Below are 26,639 nucleotides of genomic sequence, written 5' to 3' on the forward strand. Positions count from 1 at the left end.
GACGATTGAAGCGGCGTTACCGGCTTTCTGTTTCAGGTGGCATGGCTGCGGGTGGACACGCAAACCATCCTGACGATAGCCAATCACGTGATAACGAAGAATCACAGAATCGGCGTCACGCACAGCGAGCACAAAACGTGGCTCCTACATATACGTGATGTCCGCGAGAGCGACCGGGGGAACTACATGTGCCAGATAAACACTGACCCGATGAAGAGTCAGATTGGTTATTTGGAGGTCGTAGGTTCGTCCATTGTGCCCCTCACGCGCGTCGAATTAATATCACGGTAGAAATCCGGAGGCTGTAACATTTCACTAGAGGAGAAAGAGGAGAGGGGGAAAAAGAGAGAGAATCTTTGTTTTCGCAAAATTCGCATTTGTTTCGAAGGTTGAGCTCGAAACTGTAGCAGGACACGGATGACTGGCGAAGTTCGCTTTTGGGCTCGGCCCGTGGCATCGCTTTTGAGGCTGTATACGCTATACACGTGTGTATATATGTATATTGTACGTGCCTTTAAACCGCCAAACGATAGCGTATCGAAAATTGCTTCGCGGTATTTCGCGAAATGGAAGTTGGCGGTCCCCAGGTTTTCTCGTCGTCGATTCTCTTTCTCATTCTCTCTCTCTGAACATTGCGCTCTTGCGCATCGTTCATTTTTTTATGATTCCGAGGTATTTTCCATTCTTGTGTTATATTTTTATAAAACAGCAGCAATACGCGAATTGTCCGTGCAAATATGTAATGTAAAGGCTCTGATCAGAATTTTTATCCGACAGTTCCGCCGGATATTCTGGATTATCCTACGAGTACGGATATGGTGGTGAGAGAGGGTAGCAACGTTACGCTGCGTTGCGAAGCAACAGGGTCACCGACGCCAAACATTACCTGGAGAAGGGAAGACGGCGAGCTGATTATTCTCGGAAACAGTCAGGAAGGTAAACTACTTACGGGCCGTCTTATATGTATACAAAGAAAGCTTAATAGTCCCCTAAAATAACTTAATCCGGAAAGTCTTCTCCGTAGCTGAATGGTTATAACATATTTACTATATATATATATATGTATATATATTTCCAGATGTATATCTGTACCTTAGAGGTAAAAAATCGTATCTCTATTATAATGAATTCGGAGAAGACAAGGTTTTAAAGTTTTTAATTGAGAAATGATATATTTTTTTTAGATATAAAATAAAAGTAGCAACTTGATTTTTCAAGTTTTTGATAAAGTAATTTAGCTGATATGTTTAATAAAACAATTGCCAATAACACGCTGTACCTGGTTTAAAAATTGGGCACTATAACAATTTTCAATACGACTTATCTAAACATTATATTTTAGGAACCAGTAATAATAGACATAAGACGCTTAACCATTATACAATTTAAGCTCTTATATTAAAAAATATATTGACTCCATTTTTACAAAAACTGGAGATACGATTCTTTACCTCTAATAAGGTACAGATATATTGTACATAGATATAATATTTAGATAATATACACACGCGTTATTCTGTACTTGGAATAATTATATTTCTTTCGGGAGATTCAATTCTTTATTAAAACATATTCTATATTAAAACAGACAGCAATTTTTTGCACCAATAACTAGCTAACCGTGCAATTGCTCACAATATTCGTCAAATTCCCCATGGTGGACTATTTTCCATAATTCGCGCGCGTAAAGCGCGCGTCAGGTGGCGCGAAAATTCTCGTCCATTTCGACATCTCGACATTGTACTTATTTTATTCGCATCGCTCATCTTGAAAATCGTAGTAGGAAAAGCGCCCGCGCGCAACTGAAACACCGGATTCACTCAACGCGAGGGGGACGACGATTTATCATTCCGCCTCTCGGACTTTATTCAGCCGACTACGTTGCGTGATGCAATTGCATTCGAAGCTGCCGATGCGACCGTGTCGGTGACGTCAAAGTGAAATATGCGTTTCAGCTCTTATGCGTCTCGCACAATAACGCCCAAGGAAAATCGAGCGCTCCTCGTTCGCACCTGTTCGTACAACGGTGTGACTTTATTCTACGGGTACAATAACAATTTATCACCCTTTTGTCTTTCAAACTTATTGAGCCATCCCGGCCTCTCTCTCCGCGCAGTTCCGTTAAATATTTGCTCTCCTTTGTGTGCATTTTATACACCTGTCCCCACGCGGAGAGAGAGAGAGAGAGAGAGAGAGAGAGAGAGAGAGAGAGAGAGAGAGAGAGAGAGAGAGAGAGAGAGAGAGAGAGAGAGAGAGAGAGAGAGAGAGAGAGGAGAGAGAGAGAGAGAGAGAGAGAGAGAGAGAGAGAGAGAGAGAGAGAGAGAGAGAGAGAGAGAGAGAGAGAGAGAGAGAGAGAGAGAGAGAGAGAGAGAGAGAGAGAGAGAGAGAGAGAGAGAGAGAGAGCTAGCCCCACGATAATTTATAAGGACAGGCGACAATTCTTTCGGCCCGTCGGCACTTTTTTACAGTTTGACCTTGTTCCTTGCGCGAGATGAATATGGCCCGTTTTAGCAACGTCATTTATTTTTTAAACTAACATTCAGTTCGTAGAGCTTTCGTACTAATATTAATCTCGGTTTGCTTTATAAATATACCGCGGAAAATTTAATTCATAATGTATGCGGTTTGGTGCTAAAATAATAAGATCGATTTTATCTTATAATAAGCTTTTATCTTAATTTTTCATTCCGAACGAATATTCGTCCGAACTAAACTAACGCTAGAATCGCACGTCGAATAAAATGAAATGATTTTTGAAATGGCTTTTTAAAAGTAAAATTAGTCTCATTATTTAATCGCTGGATTATATCACCGTTAATGACAGTTTATTTATTATTCACGTTGCTCTTATTGCGAAAGCGATTTGCACGGCCGCCTCTCTTAATTTTTAATTCTGTTTTCGGTTCATGTTAATGCCGTTTAAATACACCGCTACTCATAATGATTCGCTTGACGTGGATACAATATCTATTTATCATTCCTATTGTTTCCCGAAATTTATTGAACCGTCGTTTTGCATAATGCCGTTTTGCTGACAACGAAAACATTTATTCCGCTACGCGTGCAGTTTATTCGCGCGCATCATTTAATATCATCTGCCAACCGTTTCAAATGTCCTACCGTAGAAATTTATTACGCCTTCGATTACGTTTATCCCCACATATTATTTCCATTATGACGTATTTGTTATCAGGGTTTATAATATTGTTTAATTCTCTGTTAGTCTTGCTACTTTTCTCTCGTTTTACGCATGTCCGTTCGTCCGATTCACGTTTATTTTTTCTTCGTTCCTTCGGAAAGATGCAGGCTCATCTTCAGTATCGTGATAATCTTTTCATTTGCATGCGATTTTTCTCCTTCTTTAACTTTCTCGATTTTTTGGTCAATAAGTAGTAAGTTTCTTTCTCTCGCAAGTTTCTTCCGGCTTCTTGTTTGACTTGCGAACATGTTCAGCTTCTTTCGCGACCATGAAAAGTCCCTCTTGAACTTCTCCATCATACCCGGTTTATTTCCATTTCAATCTTTACTCTGTGCTTGAACGCTTCCACTACCACCTCCTCTCATTTTTATTTCTTAAAGAAAAGTCGATATTCTCTCTTTCTCTCGATTTTTCAAAAGGCACTTCTAACACGAGCTTGCTCCTCTTTAATTCACAAATATGACTCCTTGTTCGCGCGACTTTTTTTTTATTTCTATCTTCCCTTTTCTATCTTTATCCTTCCCCCTCCGCCCCCTCTTCCCGCTCTCGCGCTTGACTTTTTTAACGTTCAGGTACTGTTTCTAGCGCTCCATACTTTAATTAACGAATTCCTCCTTTTCCCTTTCTTTCCTGCACTCGCGTACTTTCCCGCCCGGCAGTTCTCTACCTCGCGATTACCACGATTTCTCCCCCTCCCCCCTTTTTTTCTACCCTCGAAAGTCTCTCCTCTTATCCTAGTCTTTTTCTCAGGCAATCGCGAACAGTCACGACAATCCACCCTTCTCTCGACGCGTCCCCGACCCAACTTCTCGCATTTTGCCGTGTCCTTTTTGAACCCGCCACGAACTCTTTCCATTCCGCCGGCGACCTTTTTCACTCATGAGTAAACGTCCGCGCGCTCTCCTTCTGCCGCCGTCCTCTCTCACGCACCAGCTCTCCATCACGGACGCTACTATTCTCGCTCGTGTATGCGCGAACAAAATCACAGATAAACCGGCGAACCTATTTGCCGGAAACTGTCCGCAAATACCAGCGGCGGGGAAATAAAGTTTCACTAGTTGCGGGCTAGCGCGAAGTTTCGGGGACGACCTGCTTTGTGTCGTCGATCGCCGTAAGATACTTTTCAGTCTGCACTCTGCCAGCTTCTTCCCCCCCAAAACTTGGCCAAAGCTATTTTCAAACATTTTGGACGCGCGCGCAGGCACATTTGTGTAATTTATACGATAAATATTTATCGGTGGCTTGAGAAGCGGGGAATTATCGCGAGGAGAAATATGGCTATATCCAGAAATTGCATTAGGACGGGCCAGTCATTGCGTCGTGAATTATTACAAATTTAATCCGCATATGCATTCATTATGAGCTCATAAATGCAGTAATTCTCTTGAATTATTATTAATTACCTAGATACTATCCATTCGTACATAATGATCGTACAATCGATTTCGCGTTGCCGAAGGTGACAATTTATGTCTTCCGGTATAATTTCGGAACTGAATAAGCAGCGCAGGTAGAGCTGGAGATCGCGAAATATTCGGAACCGAACAGTGAAACCGCGGCCGATTTAATTATTTCATTAGTCGAAAAAGCCGCGTTAGCTTAATTCCAAAATCTGGTACACGGGGGGCAGAAACGTGAAATCTATTAAACGTAATTGGCATTATCGGCCTCTTTTTTCTCTCCTCCGCGTTTTTTTTTGCTGCGACGACAGCGTATAAATCGGCGCTTGCAACTAATTAACTAAAGAGCCCGCACAGCGGCTCGTACGGCCCGACCGCCGCGCCGCTTTACAGCTTATCTCGTATGCAGGTGATTTCAGGCCGAGTCAGCAGGCGTTTCAATAACATAAATCGCCTTGCGCAGAGATTAAACGGTGGAGCCGACAAAGTCGTTCCTCAACGACTCGAAAATTCATTTCCTCTGAAAATATCCTTTCAGGGGAACTTTTTGATCTTTCGTCACGAAATAAATGTACGTACACTGCGCCTTAGAAAATAATCCTCCCCGCTTTTCAGTATCGTGGATATCGTAAATACCGCGAAAACACGTGTGCGTACGTGGGACGATCGTTTGGAATAGATATGCAACTTTTTGTAAATTTAGTGCGACAGTTTATCCTAGTGTATATCTCGCGAGCGCGGCAGACACGGGAATGCAGGAACATGAAAGTTAAGGATAACAGGCGAGTTCTAAAGCCCGCGGATGTTGTCAGTGCGCGGCGCGCCGTGTGGCTGCAACGCGGTATAGCCGGAGAGAGAAGTCGGTATTTCGGCTTACCTCTTAAAACTTAAGAAATGCAAGCGGACGACGAGTCGCGGCAATGGCGCGACGTCCTCCCAGCAGTGAGATTCCTTAAGTTCTAAATTTTACGGCGGACGTTTTGTTCCCCACGCGCGCGGGGCTCTAATCTACATCCGTTAACTTCGCGGCTTACGAATCCTTCTGGTTTCCAGGATGTCACGCTTTTTCACCCGAAAGTAGGAGAACATTCTGACTATCGTGAATAAAAAGTACGGTATATGTTTAATTAACAAAGCGCAGCTGCGCGCGTTCTCGAACGGTTGTCTTTCCCTCCCTCCCGAAAAAAAAGAACGATAAATTCATCGGTATGCAGTATTCGCGCGCGTTTTGGTTAAAAAAAAAGAAAGATTTTTCATTATATATTAAATTTATTTCGAGATTATAGCAGAGATTGTTAAATTCAGTAATGGATTGTAACTGCGAGGCGGATAAAAGTCGATCGTAAAAATTACACAATTTTAATTATGTCTATACCGCGAATATATATATATATATATATATATATTTTTTTATCATGATAGTCTAAAGAGAGCAATGCTCTCAGAGCCGAGAATTACTTGGCGCCGCCGAGCACATTCATAATATTCGCAACTGAGAATTCGAGTAAGATGTACACCGGCAAGAAACCCCTCGACAAGTGTTTCGCCTAGGGTGCAAGGTGGGTTTTGCGAACGGCGTGTACGAGGCGTGTAATGTTAACGGAGATTAGACCAAGCGGCAAAAACGACGGCGCGGTGATTAGTATCGGTTACACAGTGCTACGAAGCAACGTACTCGACGTGTATTAATTCGAATCCCGATTGCGGAATTTTTTGCTCGGGACTGATGAAAACTTCTTGCCGATGAGATGCACTGAATTTGTGTTCCGTGTCGTCCGATTCGACTTACCGCTGCAAAATACGATTTATGAACGGAACAAATAAAAGAGATAAAAAGAAGAAAGTTTGATTTAACAATTTTATAATATTATTCTTGACATTTCACAATAGCTGTCAATACACTGAATTTGTGTTCCATGTCGTCCGATTCGACTTACTACTGCAAATATTATTTATGAACAGAACAAATAAAAGAGATAAAAAGAGATTAAGAAGAAAGTTTGATTTAACAATTTTATAATATTATATTCTTGACATTTCACAATAGCTGTCAATACACTGAATTTGTGTTCCACGTCATCCGATTCGACTTACTACTGCAAATATTATTTATGAACAGAACAAATAAAAGAGATAAAAAGAGATTGAGGAGAAAGATTTGATTTATAACAATTTTGTAATACTATTCTTGACATTTTATGACAGTTGTCAATGCGATGTGAGAGCTAATCTCACTCTAATGTACTAATTAGCGTTAACAACAACGGCTGCGTCTGTTTCGCGAGTTGAATGGCTTAAATCATCTGTTGTAGTGGCCAGCATTGACGGACCTATCTTCAATATCACGAAAGTGAACAGGTTGCAGATGGGAGCGTATCTTTGCATCGCGTCCAACGGCGTACCGCCAACGGTCAGCAAGAGAATAATGCTCGTTGTACATTGTAAGTAGCTGCTTGAAAAGCTTATCTAATTGTCCAATTCATTGTCTAATTTATTCGAACAATCGTATATCATTGTTCTCTCACCGGTTGTCTCCGTATTAACAGTTACTCCAATGATTTGGATCCAAAACCAATTAGTGGGCGCTCAAGAAGGCCAGCAAATGACGTTGGAATGCCATTCCGAGGCGTTTCCCAAGTCCATCAATTATTGGACGCGCGAGAACAACGTCATTATAGCAAATGGTACGTTTGTAGATATGAGATTTATTTCTATAACAATTCGTACTTATTTTGGTTCAAATTAGTTTATATGTGTATGTAAAAATTTGCATTAATTAAATTATTTGTGTATAAATAAATCTGTGTAACTCACACAAAAAATAAAAGTTCGCGAACGAGCAGAATACATTAAAAACCCGGAAAAATTCGAGCGCTATTCGGAATAGAAGAGAGGTCGGAATCGATCGGAATGATCGCGATGGTAGCAATAATTAGAGAGCGCCCGCCAGCAATGACGACATTAATTCAATGATAACGCTAATTCTTCCAACATCAGCAATAATTGCAGCAGCAGCAGCAACAATAGCAACGGGTCTATACATCGCCACTTCTGCGCGCACCGCATGCGCGTTCCTACCATAATTTAATGAATGATAATCGGACTCCGCTTCGCCGACATACTTAACCATGCTTTACTAGCCAACAACGCACGGTCACAGGTTCTAGTTTGCTCATCGAATGCCATTTATGTCGGTACGCCAGAAATTAAAGGCTAGGGGGGACGAGCGGATCGCGATTCTGACAAACCTATTTGCCAGCGGCAAACTGGATTTTGTTTCCCAAAGCACGTATTCAGCTGGAGATATTTCAGAATCAGAAAAAACACCGTTCCCACTGTGTTTCGTATGATTAATCTCGTGACGAACAATACACGCCGAACCTCGATATTATTCGGAAGAGTCGCGAGAGACACAATATTAACAATAATTACGCGCGTCCTCCCGACGTGGCAATTAATTTGTGTACGGAGTATCACGCGCGGTACAATCAACGATCTTGTCCAACGCAGGAAGTGATATTTGCGGCGGCCGCAAATACACACAAACCACCTAGGCGAGATGTGGCAAATCGGGCATGACGGTGGCACACGCGGCGCGTTTGGTCGGTGCGTTACCGAAAAGCGGCGCGGCCCGCACATGTGCGCATAATTATTTCGGATAATTAGACACGACGCTGCGCCGGGTAGCGTATGGAGTAATGCACCCCCTTCGGATCCATTAATGCGCGCGGTCCGACCGACGCGCGACGGGGGGTTCCGCAGCGCGCGGATGTGCAGGACGCGCGGGTAAGAACGGGCGGCGCGGCGGCGACGGTGGCGTCGTCCGCGCGCCGTCGCCGTCGCCGTCGCCGTCACCGTCGCACCCGTGTCTGCAGCTGCTAATCGCGCAGCTAATTAGGTTAATTTCGGATCGCTTCTGCCGGCGCACCTGCGGCGCGAACACCGAGCGAACGAGCGGACGGGCGAGCTAGCGACGGCGTTTTGCTACCGGTGATCGATGGCCCGGAAACCGGTACGATTTCCATTCGGCGACGCCGACGGAGATTAATCTTTGTTTGCCCGGCTCCGAGATTTTTATTTCACAGGCTGGTTTTTCGGGGTGAAATGGCAAGACCGGGCCGCGCGCGCGCCCCGTCGCGTCGCGGCTGAATAGTTTCCGCTTATCTGCGACGGAATCTGGTCCTGAATAAACCACGTTAACAACGATCGCCGGTGACTTATGGGAATGTCACTTTTTACCGTGGAGTGACAATGCACGATAAACGCTGCTGTGCGCTGAACGCGGCGATGCAAAGTTCGCTGCACTACCACCATTCCTCGGGAGAAACGCATTAGCTTTAACGGATTACATTTGATTGAATGCAACTCGCGTTCCATGATTATTTGATTATATAACTCCCTAAAAATCGAAGAGCGAAGTATCACGCGAAACGAGTGAAATTCAAATGTAACGAAAAGTGAAAATTGAGCCCCTACACTTCGAGTGATTCATCATCACTCTAAGAAGGAGTAAAATTACGCTCTATAATTTGGAGTGAAATCGCCCTCCATTTGAGTGAAAGGGTATCTCTTTTCGAGTGCAGTAGATCATTGTCCATAGGAGTGAATTATGTCACTCTACAATTTTGAGTGAAAATTTTATTCTTTTAGGGTCATTTATCAATCAATCTTTATAGTAAGTCGCGATTCACTATAGCTTTAGACTTTAAAGTGAGATCGTATCACTGCGGCGGAGTAGCCGTTCTAAAAATTAGAGTAAAAAATTCACTCCTACCTTATGAGTGCCCGCATTTATTCAAATTAGAGTGACAACCCTCTCTTTCGAAGTGACTAGCGTAATCACTCTAATATAAGTGGCGAAGCCACTCTATGAGATTTAGAGAGAAGCCATTGTGTCAAAATTAGCTGTAATTCAACATCGCGGAAAAGTTTCCCCCGCGAGGACTATACGATCTTATAAGATACTCGAAAGTAGAGTAGCGAATTTGTGTTTTCCGCGCGGCTCAGCATTGACTTTCAATCGGATCGGAATAAAAATCCCGTAAAACTGAAGGCGATCGTTTCGCGGCTTATCTGCCGTCCCCATGCCCGGATGGGAAGCACGCGAATTACGAATGAGCTAACTGTCAGGTTATCTCGTATTATATTCCCCGTGTCAACCGCACATACCCCCCGGCGTTTCCCCGTGTAACAGTTACGACATGCTTTACGATTTAACGTTTCGCGCGGATACGCGCTGGCCCGCTAATGCGAATTCAGCGCGCGTGACTTACGCACGATCAGATATCGGGCTGTGCGCGCAAACCACGCATCGGACCGTCATCTGCGTGCACCGATTTTCGCATCGAATCGGCCATTCATCGGTAACGCGACACGTGGTGAATAGCGTGTGCGCGAACACTCTGTCCTCTCTCTGTGGATTCCCGATTCCCAAATCGATTCGAACATATTCGCTCGGCGGAGATTGTTATTCGGCTCGCAATTTTCCATTTTTTTTTGCGGAAAAATTTGGCGATAGGACTGTTATGCGTTTCGGTGGTATCCTTTTTAAACGACTCAATAACGATATATGTCCGTGTATACCTTTTTTGCCGGTAAAAAACATATGCCCCGGTGAGTTTTAATGCAATCAGAAACCAACTGACCTCCAGTTTGCGTTCAGCTATAAAACGCGATTCGTCGCGAGAGCGCGTCGCGATTATGAGAAAATCGCCGTTTGTTTGAGATTACACCGCGCCACGCGCGAATCCGACCGAGGCATTCAAATTTCCGGCGGAGCGCAAAAGTTTTTACCGACGTCATTGAAAACAATTTTTTCCCTCCCAGCAAAACATCGCGCGCTTAAAGCTTTTGCGGGCATATCTGGCGTCGAATATCTCGGGGAAAATTTATGAATTTTCCTATCCGGGACTTCGCGCAAATTCTAAGTTTCGTCGAGCGTTTCCAGTCACGCAGCTCGATCGACAGAAACGCTTACGTATTACAGATATCACGCCGTCCCGTCCATTCTCGCGGGAAGGGGGGGGGGCGCAACTTGAGTCGACCGTAAAGCGACGGAAAGTACAATTCTATTATGCCGCTGTATGAGGATGGAAATCACATGATGGAAATAGTCGTCTTGTAATATCGTTTGCAGCATGGTAATGCAGTAGATATATGAAAGAGAAATCCCCATATATTTATGATCTTTAAATCTCATAGAGTTTCGCCATTAATATGTTAGAGCGATAGTCACTCCAAAAGAGAAAGTTATCGCTTAATTTAAGTAAATGCAGGCACTCATACTCTTAAGGTAGGAGTGAATTTTCCACTCAAATTTTTTAGAGTTACTTTACGATTACTCTACCGAAGTGATACAATCTCACTCTAAAGCTATAGCGAATCACGATTAGGATCTGCGATCACTAAAGATCGATTGATAAATGACTCTAACAGAGTGAAATTTTTCTCTCAGAATTGTAGAATGACATAATTCACTTTTATAGACACTGATCTACTGCACTCGAAAAGAGTACCTTTCACTCAAATGGAGTGCAATTTCACTCCAATTTATAAAGCGCAATTTTACTCTTTCTTAGAGTGGCGAATCACTCGAAGGACACAGGCTCAATTTTCATTTTTCGTTACACTTGCATTTCACTCATTTTGGGTGATATTTCACTCTTCGACTTTTAGAGAGTATATTATATAAATAATGTATTAACAAATATCTCTCTCTTTTCTTTTTCTAAGTTGCATTAAACATTTTTCAAATAAATTTTTTAAATTCTGCCTTGAGAAGCTGCTTTCATATGTTATCATGATTTTAAAAAAGGGTAATTTCATTGGATAATTATCGAGAATAATATTGACAGTTCAACATATTTTAACAATAGAGAATAAAGCTACAAAATTATTATTACATTACAAAATAATATAATTATTGTTATAAATTTAAAGCCGTTCGAAGGATATTTGGAGGGTGATGGCATTCGGAATTGCCCCAGTATCGTTGACAATAGGATTACGCCGTAAATCAGTGCCTTTGGAAAACATAATCTGTCAGTGGGCAAACACGCGTTACGCGCGCGCCGACACACCGATTCATTTTCAGCATAGAGTTCCCGACGGTTGGCAATTACGCGATATTTAACGTTTCTCGCTTGCCGACACGCCGGGGGTTTGTGTGCATCAAATTAGATCCGTCGGCGTTAAACTCATTACAGGGACTTTGCATTTCTTTTTTCTTCTTTCTTTCTTTTTTATGTTCGCGACCGAACTGCGTGCGCCCGGTCTGCTTTTAAAAGAATGCATTCTCGCGACTTGTACTCCCCACGCGACAGTTCTGGATATAATTTCTCTCCCGGAGAAAGAGGGAGAGAGAGAGAGAGAGATTTCATTTTCAGCGTTAATTACATTTCGGAGACTTAATGAATTAAAATTAAAAACCTTGACAAAAGAATATCCTTTTCGCGCTGCGGAATTTTAATAGGAAACTCTTAACAGAAGATTTGCAGTGTACTTCTGTGAATAAATCTTCTCTCCTGTGTTATAAGCAAACGTGCGTTATCGTACCAGTTGTGCTGTGATCAGATCTGATTGATCTTACACGGACAGAATTTTTCGTTATATTTTATTGTTAGAATTACTACAAACTTGGGACAATTTGACAACCAATCAAATATCGGCAACGATAGGAATTTTTGAAATATACAAAAGACATTTTACAAACAACGTAATAAATAATAATAAGAGAAATAGGATCGTAACGATATACAATCAATTAGAATCAAAAGCCATGCGATCCAAGCCTAGGTCTTAACGTAATAAAAATTACCAAGCAGATTGGTAATTTTTGAAAATTTATTGAAATTTTACTGTAGATATATTTTAGTAAAACAAATCAAACATATTTTATATTTTATTGTAATAGATATTAATCAGAATAGCTCGCATAAAATTCTTCGTGAAATACGTGTTGTCCCACAACTACCACGATTTTCAGGGTAAATTCTAAGAGAAAATTCTCTCTGTGTACAACGAAGATTCGGCAACCTGAAAATTCTGAAAAATCTGAAACTGCAGAAATAAAGTAAACATGTGAACTTAATTATGTAATAATTTTCTGTTTTGGCTGATAAATGGTACTAAGGGTAAAAACATTCCTTCATAGGCAACCTGACTTTTTATGAAATTGTTCGTTTTATCGGCTCGATATCTAGCTTCTTTTATTACGATGGAATTGTCTCATTTTTTTTACGATTTCACATGCATCAAGCATAAAAACCGGATTGCGTTCGTAAAAGTCTCCAAGTATCGCGTGATCGATGACACGGGCACGTGATCGCGGAAACGACGGCGTTAGGCGAAATTAAGCGTGAGCGATCGCCGCAGATGGAAATTACGTCGGCAGTTTGAGTTTCCAAGTCAGCGTGATTCATGTCCACATATGTCGGCGGCGGACCCGCGCGCCGACGACGACGACGACGACGAGGTGCGGAGATACGAGTAACACAAAATATCGGTCCCACCGTCGACTTTTGGGTTTAAAAGCAGTTTTATTCCCGGGCAAAATCCATTCGCGGGCCTCTGCGCCCCCTCCTCGCCGCCCCGCGACCCATGGGTAATGCTCGGCACCGTAGTTCAACGTCGTTAAACTTTTTCATCTGCTTTTCAAACTCAAAGCCGGCCGAAAGTTTTTCTTCCGCTTGTGGGGCTCGAATGGTGCCACTACATAAATGCATTCTACCCTTCCGCCACCCTTATTCCACCTGCTGGCCTGGCCGGCTGCGCGCGGCGCGGCCAGGCTCCGTTCTCTCCACCATCTCGATTCCTCGAGCCCTTTTCTCCACACATTTCTCTTTCTCTATCTCGGAAAGACGTAAGTTTTCCTCCTGGACTGGGAAAATACTTGGCCTCCGCCTTGCCGCGGGTCATTACACCTATAGATTTCACTCTCTTCCGAATGCGCCACCACCTCGAATTGTTAATCAAAACTTCTTTCCGCGTTCGCGCGCCCCGCCTCGATTCGCTTCAGAAGGCCTCGCTACGCCACTTTTCAACCACCGAGACGCTATCGAAGAGAGTCGGAACGTTAATGCTTTTCTCCGACTTACCGAATTATAATTGATCGATTATTTTACGATATATTTCGGTTGCTCTGGATTTTTCTGTGGCCCCCCATGCTTACGGAAAATTTTTTTAACAGGGACAATTCTGATAGAAATATCTTACTGAAAATGTAATGAAATTTTACTGAAATGTATTTGAAATTTGCCCTCAATTGATCTCATTTCATTATTATCCCTAATATTATTAATATTTTAGTAAAAATTTAGTTTTTAGTTAAATTCAGTAAATTTTATAATACCTAATATTTCAAAAAAAATTGTTATAACTTTTTAACAGTATAATCTAAAAACTTTCCTTATATTTTACAGTATTACATTACATTTCGTAAGAAAAATTATGATTTATTTTGAAATATAATCAGTAATTTTTCAATAATTTTTATTTCATTTTCATCGCTTTTATAGTACTTTCAGCGAAATATTTCTATCAGGGAATACACTTTTAGGAACAATCGAAACGTGAATATCCGAGAGATAATTAAAGCAACGCGTAAAGTTTCGCGCCTTTACACAGTAACGGGCTTCTTTACAATTCATAAGCCTAAGTGTTATATCTCAGATTAGTCACGTGATCACGCATAATATTCTCCGGTTTCACTTTACTCTCGCGTCCACAAGTAACGAGTAGTTGGCGTGTCCGGCCACCATCTGATATTTGGTCGGGCTAAGCTTTCTCAGTACCCTTTTCGAGAAAATGCAATTCCACCTTTAGAAATGGAAAATATAATTGATTTGTGTGTAGATATGTATTTCATAAATTTAATAAATAAGTTATTAAATGATTGTTCAGACGAGCAGCTCTACTTAACAAATAAACTGTTAAAACTGTTACTTCAAAAGTATATTTAGTTATTAATTACTGAAAATAAAATTGTATCGCGAGATAAAAAGTATTATTGAATACGTATGTTTCTCAGAATTCGAAAAAAAAAACCGTGTTTGCCCTCGAACCGCGTCGATTTGCGAGAAACGCAAATAACGAGGTGAGAAACAAAGCGCTCGGAACAATTTAAACGGACGCCAACGTATGGGGCCAGACTGAAGCTCGCTCGCGGAATATGGAGCGGAGGGCAGCGTGCAGCCACGCGAGAAACCCTAATGCTAGTTTTTCTGGTTGACGGAGCACGAAGCACGGTGGACCGTGAAGGCGTACCGGAAGCGCGGGATATTGGCAAATACATTTTGGAATATCGTTATATTATATTCCGTCCGGCTGAACGGCGGATCGAAAACATGCGCACGTACGGCTACTTTCAATTTTCTACGATAATACGCGCCGTCGATATAATAATGCGATGTAAACGTGATAATGCGAACGCGTGACGTATCGTCCACACAGCTGTATCGGGCAATAATCTTGCACCTACGTCCCTGCGAGCGATCAGCACGCTTCAAAAATTAATCCGCGTCGACGCTATACACGGATGCAACACGCGACTGCGATAGGAACGGGTAATGTAATTAAGCTTTAAATGAGCTCGCCTAAAATGACGAGTCATATTTTAATAAAGCAAGCGTGTGCCTTGCGGCGATGTAGATACCCGCGCCCGTGTTGAATGTAGGACTTGATGCTCGGCTTGCGCGGGCTAAGTACGCGTGTATGTATATGAAGCGATATATCCCCGTCGCATCAGCCCCCAGGTTTCCCCGCGTGTAAAACGTTCTAGTTTCAACGGAACCCAGAGCTTTCACCGTAGATTAAAACTAATTCCATAATTCTAACGAGAACAAAGAAGGCGTGAAGCATCTTTTATCTCCCGTGATATTTATTAAGCTTCCGCAGTCAAGTTTGCAACCTGAAACTGCACGCGTGCAGCAACATTTTGCCCGTTTAACGCTGCTCTCGCGCCGGGGAAAAAGTATATCGTATATATTAATTTTACGAAGTGGAAAAGGAGCGTAAACCTTCGTGCGTAACGATGTTTGTCAAATTGCAGGGGAGAAGTACGAGCCATCCTTCTCGGACAATGTGTACAAAGTGCACATGAAGCTGATGATACGTTCGGTCGCGATGTCCGATTACGGCAGCTACAAATGCATATCTAAGAACTCCCTCGGCGAAACGGACGGCAGTATCAAGCTCTATCGTGAGTATATTACCCGTCGTTTTAAATGTTGTTATTTAGTTAACAGGCGTTGTATAATTCGAGCCGGAAAACGCGTCTATTGCGACTCTCCTCCGTATTAAAATTTCGTAATTTGCATATCTATGCAAATTAACGAACGATTTTGTTCGTTTTAATCCAAATTAAAACTTACCTCCCCAATACGTCCAACGTATAAATTAACATCCTCAAACGCGTGTTTGAACGGTCGCGAATCGACCGATCGATAATGTTTATTCTTCGTTCCGTCGAACATTTTGATAAATTGTATATTTTAATCGCGCGTTTGTCACCCTTATTTTTACGCGTGATTAATTTCCTCGTTATTCCGCCCCAGCCTCGAGATTCTTAGCCCTGCGAGTTCCGCCGATCGAGATTTGACAATCACGTCAGCCCGTGGCACGTACGATCGCATTATATTATCAAATTGATCGCACAATTTGCGCGAGGACGATCAAAAAGTGATTCAACGAAGTTACGATAGTAATATTATATTAACGTGATATATGATTTATCGCGGTCCGTATATCTCGACCGCGGAGAGCCAATATCGATTCGCGCGCGCCGGTTTTCGAACATTTGTCAAGCGGGGTCCCTTATCGGCCGCCGACGCGCGGTCGTCGCACTTTCTTTCGTTTCGCCGCGACGACCCCCGGCTCCTCGCGCGCGCGTTATCAGAAATCGTTAGCCGCGCGATGAAGAACGTATCCAGCGGATGAGAAATTAAGCATCCGAGACGGGAGAGCGGAATCAAACGACGCGATAAAGTGGAGAGCCCGATTCTTTCGATGAAGACAACGAGAGCGAGATATATATCGGGGTGGCGTAAGCCGGGAAGGGTTTTGAAAAGTGACGCCCCGAGACGGCAGCGAGAGTGCCAATCGTGCGCGACTCGCCGATAACCGGGAATCTCTCCCGAAACGACCGGCGAAGAAAAACGTCCGACCATGGATGCACGCGGGGGACGCGGAATGGAAAAGTCGCGAGGGAAGCATCAAAGTCGGCGTGTTTTATGGCGGACGCACGTGCGCGACAGTGTCCGCGCGAGAGAAACGTGTGGTAACGACACACTCGCAGGAAATGGAGAATACGTTATACTCGAGGAAAAATTTTATTTCCGCAATCGAACGCGGATTTGATCGCGTAACGAGGCGTGGACCGAGGCGCGTTTCTTTTCCGATCCGACGGGGGAGGACGGAGGAAAATCTCGTATCAATCATCGTCCGCGGACGGCAGACAGACAGTTCGCCGGCATTTCTCTCAAACTTTTCATTGATTCGGTATCAAAGGCGGAGCTCATCCTTCGTCGCGCGATAAGGAGCGCGCCGTGAAAGTCAGCCCCGTGTCTGTCGCCCTTCCGTAAATCCGCATTTCCGGGAAAGCGGTGCGAGCCGGTGAATCACCGATAACCACCGAGCAGCCGATCCTGCGTTCCCCAACCCTTTGCGCCCTCACCCTCACCTTTGCGGGCGTGCAAAAAGAAGCCCCTTCTATCTATCGATCAGTAATTGTAGGTTTTCGCCTTGGCGCGTCCGCAGATTGAACTTTCCCCCAGCTTTGTGCTTTACTGTGACCGCCGCCGAATCGGCGGATTACTGCTAAGCCGCTTAAATAAGCGTTCGATTGTGTCGACGATTTAATACGCATTAGCATTTTAAACCGGCCTTTCAATCCACGTTGAAAGTTGCTACAATGGCCACCGGGCGTTCGCGCGCGCGCGAGTGCTACTAGTTTTAATTGCTTAACTTTACTCCAGGCGAGAGACGCGCGAGTGAATGTTTTTTCGCTAACGCGATTGTTATTCGCTTTTAAATAAGATATTTGAAAGCGACGGGGCGCGAAACGCGGTCTTTACATCGCGAATCGGTTATTTAAAGCTTTTCGTTTGTCCATTAACGTTAATTGTTTTGCATTGAACGATATTAAAGCGGCGGCAGCTTAAAATTTATTTGCAAATATCAATATGCTCCATCGAATATTTATTTCGCTGCAGGAATGCAATAACGTAACGCGGCGAGATATTGTCCCGCGCAACTTTATCCTATTTTATTCAATAGTAAATCGCACAGACTGTACATTGTCTACGTTATAGTTTTTCACATTGATACATTGATTTCATTATTGTTGCGTCTGCGAGATCTTATTTTTATACGTAGAAATTTTACGAATGCGGCGCATCTGTTACTACAGTTTTGTTTAACAAATTTTATAGATTTATATCGAATAGAAAAAAGAATATTAATGCGTCGCATGTTTGACAGACATACCAACGCCCACCACGGAACCGACGACGACGAGCACAGTGCCCGTTCCTACCACCGTGGATCCAGGTAGTGCAATTAAATAAACATTAAATAAAATTCAATATTAAATGGTTAAACAATTCCATTTCTGCGCGCCACTTAATAAATATTAAGACAATTGTTTCAATTATACGCTTCTTTACTAGTAACGGTTATGTAGATAACTAATAAGAAAAATATTGTTTCCAGTGGAGAATATCCAGTGGTCGCGACAAAAGCCCGTGCCCAGTCTGGAGCCGAGCTCTAATGAAATAACCGACGCATCTTTGTCGACCGTCGTGAGAAGCGAAGGTACGCGCGGTTTCCATTATTCTCTTTTAAGCTTTCTTTCTTTTTTTGCTGTTATACCGGCGCAGATTTTCGCATTAAACGAAGTTGAAGCCTCAGGAAAATATAAGATACTTTAAATAGAAACGCATTACACATAAAGATCTTGATATAATTCTATTTTTAATTGTGTTGAGATTTCAAACGAAAGAAACACTTCGCTCGTGTGTTTACTTTAATACGAAATTAAAATTCTAACACTATATGAAGTATTAGAGATGTGCGAACTATTCTAATCTAGATATGAATCAAATACGAATCGTATACATTGTCAATTTTATGAAATCATATTTCCCTGAGTGCATTCAGTATTACAACTGCTCGCTGAGCGGCTTAAATAGCAGTCAAATAGTTTATTTCTAATTTTTGACATGCCCTATGACCCTATCAAATTGCAAGTAAAATTTTAAATATGCGTACAGAAGCTTTGAGTATTGATAATAAAATAAACTTATATATTATTTTATTTTAATCTCTATGTATGTTATTGGATAAGAGTATTTTAATAATTTATCTATGATTTTTCGCCTAATTGTTTCAGTTGCTGCAACTTTAAATAAAGTATATTTATTAGTTTTATATTAAATATTTAAATATGTTTTTGCTTTAAAAAGAATTTATATTATATAATTAATATTACTTTTCCACATTAAAATATTTTCTTATCATCTATACGTGTTAAAATTTAATCTAATAATAACTATATTGTTAATTAAAAATTATATTTTAACAATTTGATTTGAATGAAATTTTGTCAACTCGATTCGATTCAAATTCGAAAGAGGTAATGAAATTTGATTCGATTTGATATAAAAAATCCTTGATTCGCACATCTCTATAAAGTATTAAGAATGTCTTTATTTAATGCAATTGTATTTATAGTACAATGTATGTAATCAACTTGAACACGCGTCTGCACAAAATAATTGACAGTCTCAACGTGTCTGCGTGAAAAATGCGTGTGTCGTATAAGGAACGAAATTTGGAGATTTTGATTTTGTTACACGCGTTCGCGCTGTAGCGGGTAAAAGCAAAGTTTGTCCTTCCGTCATTTTAATACGGCGAACGTTATAAGTGGCAATCCCGCGACTCCGCATCGCCGTCGTTACAATTACGCGCGCCGCGCCGCGCCGCGCCGCGCCGGCGACAGTTGCGGTGTTGTCGAAACAAGTTTGAATATTCAAAGCTGCGACTGTGCAAACCTCGCGGAACTTTTAGAGGAAACAAAAATCAGATTAGTCGACTGTGCGACGAAGGTGAGATTTGACAACCGCGCTGGGAATTCAATGGAAACCACGGACGCCCCGGTGAGACCTGTACTTCCTGGTGATTGCAGATCTCCATTATTCGCTAACTGTGGTTAACGTCACGCGCAATAATCCGCGTTGTTCTATCTCGAAACGATTTCGAATGCGCGTTGCATCGAGTGATCAGTGCGTTTAACATAATTTTTTTAAAGCGATTAAATTCTTGTGTTATAGGAATAATATTATCTTGTATTATACCACGGATTCAGCCGTGTTTACAAAATTTAAATTTCTTTCCTCGCCGTAGCGAGATGAAATTTATGTGTATCGGATTTATGTGTCCCGCTCACGGTGTACGTATGGCCGGGGCATTCGTGATTCAAGCAATAAAATGTTGATCTATGCGATCAGCGCGAGGAGGAACGCTTGAAAACACGTCACCTTCCGCAAATACGTTGCCGCGACCCGAAATTCGCCGGGATACGTCGTCTTAAATCATCGCCCCGCGACGTAATGCGAGAACTTACACGCCGCCGGGCAGCGGCGGAACTTTCCTGGCGGAAAGTTTCGCGGAAGGCGCAAAGTTTATTCCGCAAAACTTCCAGCAACGTGCCACGCCGCCTCCAAGTTCCTTCCCCGTACCCCCCAAAAGCCTCTCTCTCTCTCTCTCTTCCTTCTGTCGTCCTCCACCACGACAAACGTGGAACTCTCGACGGGATTTTGATGAAATCCCATGCGGTTTATGAACTACCGTGCTCGGCCCAACTATGGCAAGTAATCTGCACCCGGGACGCCGGAGCGTCGGCGTCGGTATCCGAACTTGTTTCGATTATCATGTAAACTGGCGGGTATGAGCGAAGGAAGTCGCGGCAATTCAGAGAGCAGCGAGAGTTGGACGCGATCTGGTTTACGCGCGCGATCCCTCCATCCGCCGGGCGGGCAATGAGAATAGCGTTGCTAACAACGCAAAAGGTAACCACTAACGTCGACGGTATAAACCCCAAAAAGAATACGTAATACGCGACAAAGATATCAATGAAAGATTCACCCGCCTCTTCTGTTACCCGAAGTAGAAGGAACTATAAATTTTTCCCGAGTTCTCTTTCGTTCTCAATTTTCGTTTTTGAATATTCCACGCGGCGCGAACGGACGTCTCATCTCGTCGTTTGATAGCGCCGTAGAATGCCGGCTATCAATAATATATTATTGGATCTGGCGATAACGTATGTCTCATTGATTATTTTCAGAAACGCGCCTCCGCGGCAGACCGAGCCACGAGGAGGGCCACGAAGCCGAGAACGTCATCGACACTGATAGCCACAAAAGCGTCGACAGTGACGTCGGGCAGCGAAGAATCGACAACACGGCGCAATCGATGTCGTCGAAAAGCAGCACGTGGCACTGCCTGACCCGATCCAGCGCGGCGATTTGCATAATCGTGCTCTCCGCCCTGTCGTAGTCACCGCGGAGTGAGGATGATTGAGTCCGGATATCCTTTCAGCTGCAGCACAAATCCTGCAATCTTTCCTTAACCGCAAGGGATCAATTAACCGACGAATAGGGCGAATAGTGTTAGATTCATCGAAGGATCTCCGCAACTATTGACGGCTGAACAGGAAAGACACTTGGGATTATGAATTTTTATTTTGCCTTCGTTAGAGATGGGCGACATATTACTTGTATTATAGATCGTTATGATAAATTGTGCCGTCCCCTTTTTTCTGTCGTTCAATTTTTTCATGTTACAGCGCAAGGATGGCATTTGGCAAAAAGTTGAATTTATTACAATTATTTAACAAAATTGACGTATTTTGACATATTTTACACAAATCAGTAGGTTACAAAAAGAACAGGATGGAAAGTTTTCGATGGCTCATCTTGGGTATATATATATCTTCAAAAAAGGGATGAAAGGGGAAAGTAAATTAATTATTTACGTACTGCAACAAAAGTCACGGAAAATCTCAGAAAATATAAATTTGATAAAAAATTACAAAAATTTTGACTGCTTTGGCAGTTCTAATGTTAAGTTTACTTGCAACCTACAAGCATCAGTTACTGGTCAAAAATAATAAATGTAATTCGAGCGATAACTTAACATATTGACTGCCGAATATGAGTTAACTCATAGGCGATCCATAGATGGACGCCAGCTATTCGCCGATTTGATGTTTTAGAAGGATGAATAAGAATTTGATTGTGAGTTTTGATAAAGAATAAATATAAACAAGTAGTATATTAAAATAACATGCTGATATAAAAATGGCATCAATTATAGAGTTACTTAATTGTACAGTGACAGTCAACGTGTAAAAATGTCTGCGTCGCACCAATGTCAATGTTAAATTTCTATCAAAGATCCATTTATAAAGGATTGATAACACAGGTCTACAAAATTTTACTTTTTTTCTGCGGTCTGGAAAAAAAGAATTGTTTTCTATAGTATTTTGTACACTGAATCCGAATCCGCAAGCAAAAATGTCCGATTACGTCAAGTTTACTAGAAAAATGGGGCCCCTAAAAAACATTTCTGACCATTTTTGAAGATTTGTAGCTGAACCCGATGTGCGAAAGACTTTTAAAACGATTCAAATTAAAGCTTGAACATTGTGTTTTAATATGAGAATGTCAAAATTTTTACCGCAATTTTTGTTTTTAAACCTTTAAAAATAAAGTGTTTAAGGTTCAATGGTGTCTGCGGTAAAAGATTTGACATTCTCATATTAAAGTACAAGCTTTAATTTCAAGCTTTAATTTTAGCCCTTTTAAGAGTCTTTTCATCGGGTTTGTCAGTGAGTCGTCAAAAATGGTTAAAAACGCGTTTTTAGGGGATTTAATCTCATATATTTTTCTCGTAAATCTGACGTGATAGGACATTTTTGATTGCAAATTCGGATTCTGCGCACAAAAAATACTATAGGAAACTATTTTTCTCTTCCAGACCGCAAAATCATGCAGACTTGTGTAATCATTCCAAATCTCTTCGATGTGTCAGCGGATTTCCGAAGCCATCGGGTGTATCCTAGAAATGACGACGGCGTGACGACCATTTTCCTTATCTGATTCCACCGTCACCGCTAAATCCTTCTCTCCAATCTTTTTTCTATCGGCAGAGAGGCTTTCAGATCGTGCGCATCGTTAGCGAAACGAGATCTCCCAATTTCCCTCAAAGGGGTCGGCTGATTTTTCTTTTCGTGTGTGGGTGGCTTATACCGGAAAGATTTCATACTCACATCTGAATCGTAATTATATTGATAGAAGATCGATTATGGGGGGACAGTATTTTTTAAAAAATTTGAAGAAGTATTTACGTGTCGCATTTTTTTTCATTTATAGGTACCTATATGTCAAAAATTTATTTGTCGCATTTTCATTCCACGGATCAACAAAATCTCTGAAGTAAAAACTATTATAAAGAACATATATCAGATTTGAAACAGACATGGAAAAATTTCTCTTGTAAGATATGTATTGCTCACACTCGTGTTTCCATCGTTTATCCATATCGTTTTTAGACTCGAACAAAAATTCGGCCTACTCGATCGATAAGTAACTGTCGCCAGTGATTTGCGTGAATGCGTAGAAATTTGTATTGAGATGTTTATAATGTGATTCAATAATAATTTGAAATATTAAAATATTATTTATTGATATTTACACCGATTTTGCATAGAATCTCAATACTCGTAAGCATAAAAAGCCCCTGAGAATTATTTTCATGCAGCTGACGTTTTAATTTTACTTACAAATATAGAGAAAATAGAATAGTTAACCCTGTGCACTTTACGCTCCCTAAGTAGTAACACGTTAACTGAAGGAAGTCCAGCCCCATTTTAATCACAGAGCCATTATATATTAAAACGCTCGCCACAAGTAAAATATTAAAGCACAAATCGGTTGATGGCTTGTGGATCATGCATGGACGATGAAGCTCCAAACGTTTCCTGTGTCGGTCATTTGTGATTGACGCAGCAATCAGTATGTTAACGTTATCGCGATGCACTGGCAATTTTAAAATTATTATAAAACATCCTCCGATCGATCGTTTTTTATTGTGACAAAAATGCCACAGATCTGTTCTAGTCATATCTCTATTCAAATGTTATTGTCAGTGCAGAGGGTTAATCGATCTATAAAGCTAAATGTATAAATTAGTATGTAAGCGTAGAAATTAGCGTGCGATGTGTGCGAAAGTACACGAAGAGTGACTCTCGAATACGGTGCATGAAATTGCAACGAAGCAACCGGGACTTGTAAATTTTCCGAGGATTAATCACTTGCATATATTTGTAAATAATATTACGACCGTATGGATATTTCCATAATATTATCGCTGTACTAATTGTAAGGACTGATAAGGACACGGTTTTGTACATATTAAGTTCCCTCGAACGCGTATAAGATAAGAGTGTGAGTAGTTGTCGACGTTTTTATATATGTGGACGTTTCTGAAAATGAAGTTATCGTATCCCTGACACGTTATCAGGACGAAATTCCAGATGAGAGAAATATTTGATCCTCCTTGCGTTATTCTATCGATTAAGACTAAATCGCAGTGAATACCGTTTTGAGTTTTACAACGGAAAACGTAACGTTCCTACGTAGTTACGTGCAATCAAGTGTGGTTGTTAAGCTACTCTTTAAATTTATATAATAATTAATTTACGTATAAAAAAGATTTATATTGATAAACCGAAATTAATAGAGAAAAGTCCTTTATTATGAGATACCACATCTATTTTGCGTGATTGCCGGAAGCCGAAAGTTTATGTGTAGAATTGAAAATGTAGTAGGCGAGTGTACGCACGATCGAATAATGAATTTTCCACTAAATAAATTTTACTCTAAGGGCAATAAGTTCGTGATGGAACCAACAGAGATAGAACCTATTAGTTTAGCAGAAACCTCGCTATCGCATATTAGGAGCCTATCTCATAATAGGAGACTTTCCTCTAATTTTCTCGCCAAAAATATGTGAAATATTTTTGCGACATATTACTTACATCTTCTTATTAATACTGTTAATGCAATTCGATAGCAATTTGAAACTCGCGGTTCAGAAAGAGCGTCTGCAAGCGCGCCCTTGTACCGCGCATGACAAGCTTTACGAGCTTTCGAAAAAATGGCGCGTTGTTTGAAATATCAGGTAATAATCAGGACTTGTACACTGCATTTATGGACGTGGGAAAATTCAACGTCCGCTCAATGATACAATCGAGTTTTGAAAATTAATTTAAGTATTACACACTCTACAATCAATTCACAATTCTACAATTAAATCACTTGATATGAACGATGCATGTCACAACTCTCAGGAGCTCATGGAATCCAGATGTAAATATTAACTACAAGATTATGTACTGTTACGATTACGTACTGTAAAGTGAATGCAATCGTTGTAAATAATTCCAGCAAGCTTTATATGTTGTTATAAGGTGGTACACGATCTATCATTTCGTATTATTTACTTATTTGAAATATAACTGAACGCGTGCATACATTTCTTACGAATAATATTAATTAATCGAGAATTTCAGTTCTTTTTAGTTTTCTTATATGTACATCAAATTTCAAAATCATAAATAATATTTAAAAATTTAATGCCTAGCGATTGAGAGCATCTAAGATTGACATAAAGTCTAAAGTATAATGTGTGTCGTATTATTGACTCTGAACGATTCATTAAATAAATTATTAATTAAATTCGGGTAAATATCGTGTATCATTTAATTTAATCCAGATTTTCGTTAGCCGTAGCGCCTGTCGACGAAAGAAAGATCAATTTGAGTGAGCTTATTGCAGCTTTATAGACATTGATATTCACAGAATGGCTTTAAATGAAACTTCATAGATGAAAAAAATCCCGAAACGTATTGTAAAAAGAATTACGTTTGTTTTCATTAACGTAATAGTAGAAATAAATCATGTTGTAACTGGATGAGCGAGTGCAAATGGAATGAATAAATATCGAATGTTCAATCTACTTTGTATAAATCCTATTTCAGTTTTATTGATTTATAAATTTCTGTTCTTTGATAGAGCCTTTTGTAATAAAATTAATGAATTTATTTATTAAATAAATAGCATAAAATTATTCTGTATTACTCAATATACAATATCAATATAAAGTCAATCAATTTATCTCCTTCGCTTTTATTATTTCTTCTTAAGAATATAATTCATCTGGATTGCATTTAATTGTATAGCGATTATTTGCGAAGACTGAGATCGAATTGTAGTTAACTTGTTCCGCTCCTTTTTAAGATTATAATCTTATCCGTACTGTAGAAAGATATAAATAAAGTTGGAGTTTTTTGATGCAGTGGAGTTTCCATTATTTACGGCATCTTTCTTAATTTTTTGAATTTTACGCCAAATTTTAAAATTAAAAATTTTCATTTAAAAAAATTGCAAATTTTCATTAAAAAAAAAAGCTCAATAATCTTAAAATATTTTGCTTTTTCTCGGGTCTCTTGGGTAATTTCGTAACTTCTTACAACTTCTAGTGATCTTTCGTCTATAGTTTGAATCCATAAAAAAAGTGAAGAATTCTTGGAATCATGAAATTCGTAAATTGATGTAACGTAAAAGTTAATTAAAATGTACTTTAATTTTTTAACTTAATCTATTATTTATTTTAAAGAAATTACTTCTACACTTTCGCACATTATCATTTTATTTTCGATACGCGCATTTGCATATTGTTTTAAGGAAGGAAAAATAATTTTGTGTTAATTGCAAAGAAATTACTATAAAATATACACAGAATATTGAGCATATGGTCCAAAATAAACGTATTATTGTCAATAATTTAATTCTTTGTTTTGCAAAATAGATTCATTTACAAGCGATCTCGTCAACAGCAACTTAATTACGAAGATAGGCATGGTATGCTACGCGCAAGAAATTGAAGCTGTCGCTCCAGCTTTTCCAGGAACTGAGAGACGT

General features: G+C 40.7%; 1 protein-coding gene across 1 annotated transcript; it reads left to right on the forward strand.

The window, feature by feature from the left end:
• Window positions 1-11: 11 nt before the first annotated feature.
• Window positions 12-26,013, forward strand: LOC139775556 (lachesin; the record flags this gene model as incomplete). The annotated part of the gene is made up of 8 exons (XM_071711627.1): window positions 12-244; window positions 778-936; window positions 6,912-7,040; window positions 7,146-7,283; window positions 15,647-15,796; window positions 18,076-18,144; window positions 18,307-18,408; window positions 20,939-26,013. Coding segments are annotated over 8 exons (1,192 nt in total), but the record flags the coding sequence as incomplete, so codon positions are not given.
• Window positions 26,014-26,639: the final 626 nt, after the last annotated feature.

The sequence above is a fragment of the Temnothorax nylanderi genome, unplaced genomic scaffold (assembly GCF_030848795.1).
Source record: "Temnothorax nylanderi isolate EJ_2023f unplaced genomic scaffold, tnyl_v1.0 TNYL_tig0100_pilon, whole genome shotgun sequence".
NCBI classification, from domain to species: Eukaryota; Metazoa; Arthropoda; class Insecta; order Hymenoptera; family Formicidae; genus Temnothorax; species Temnothorax nylanderi.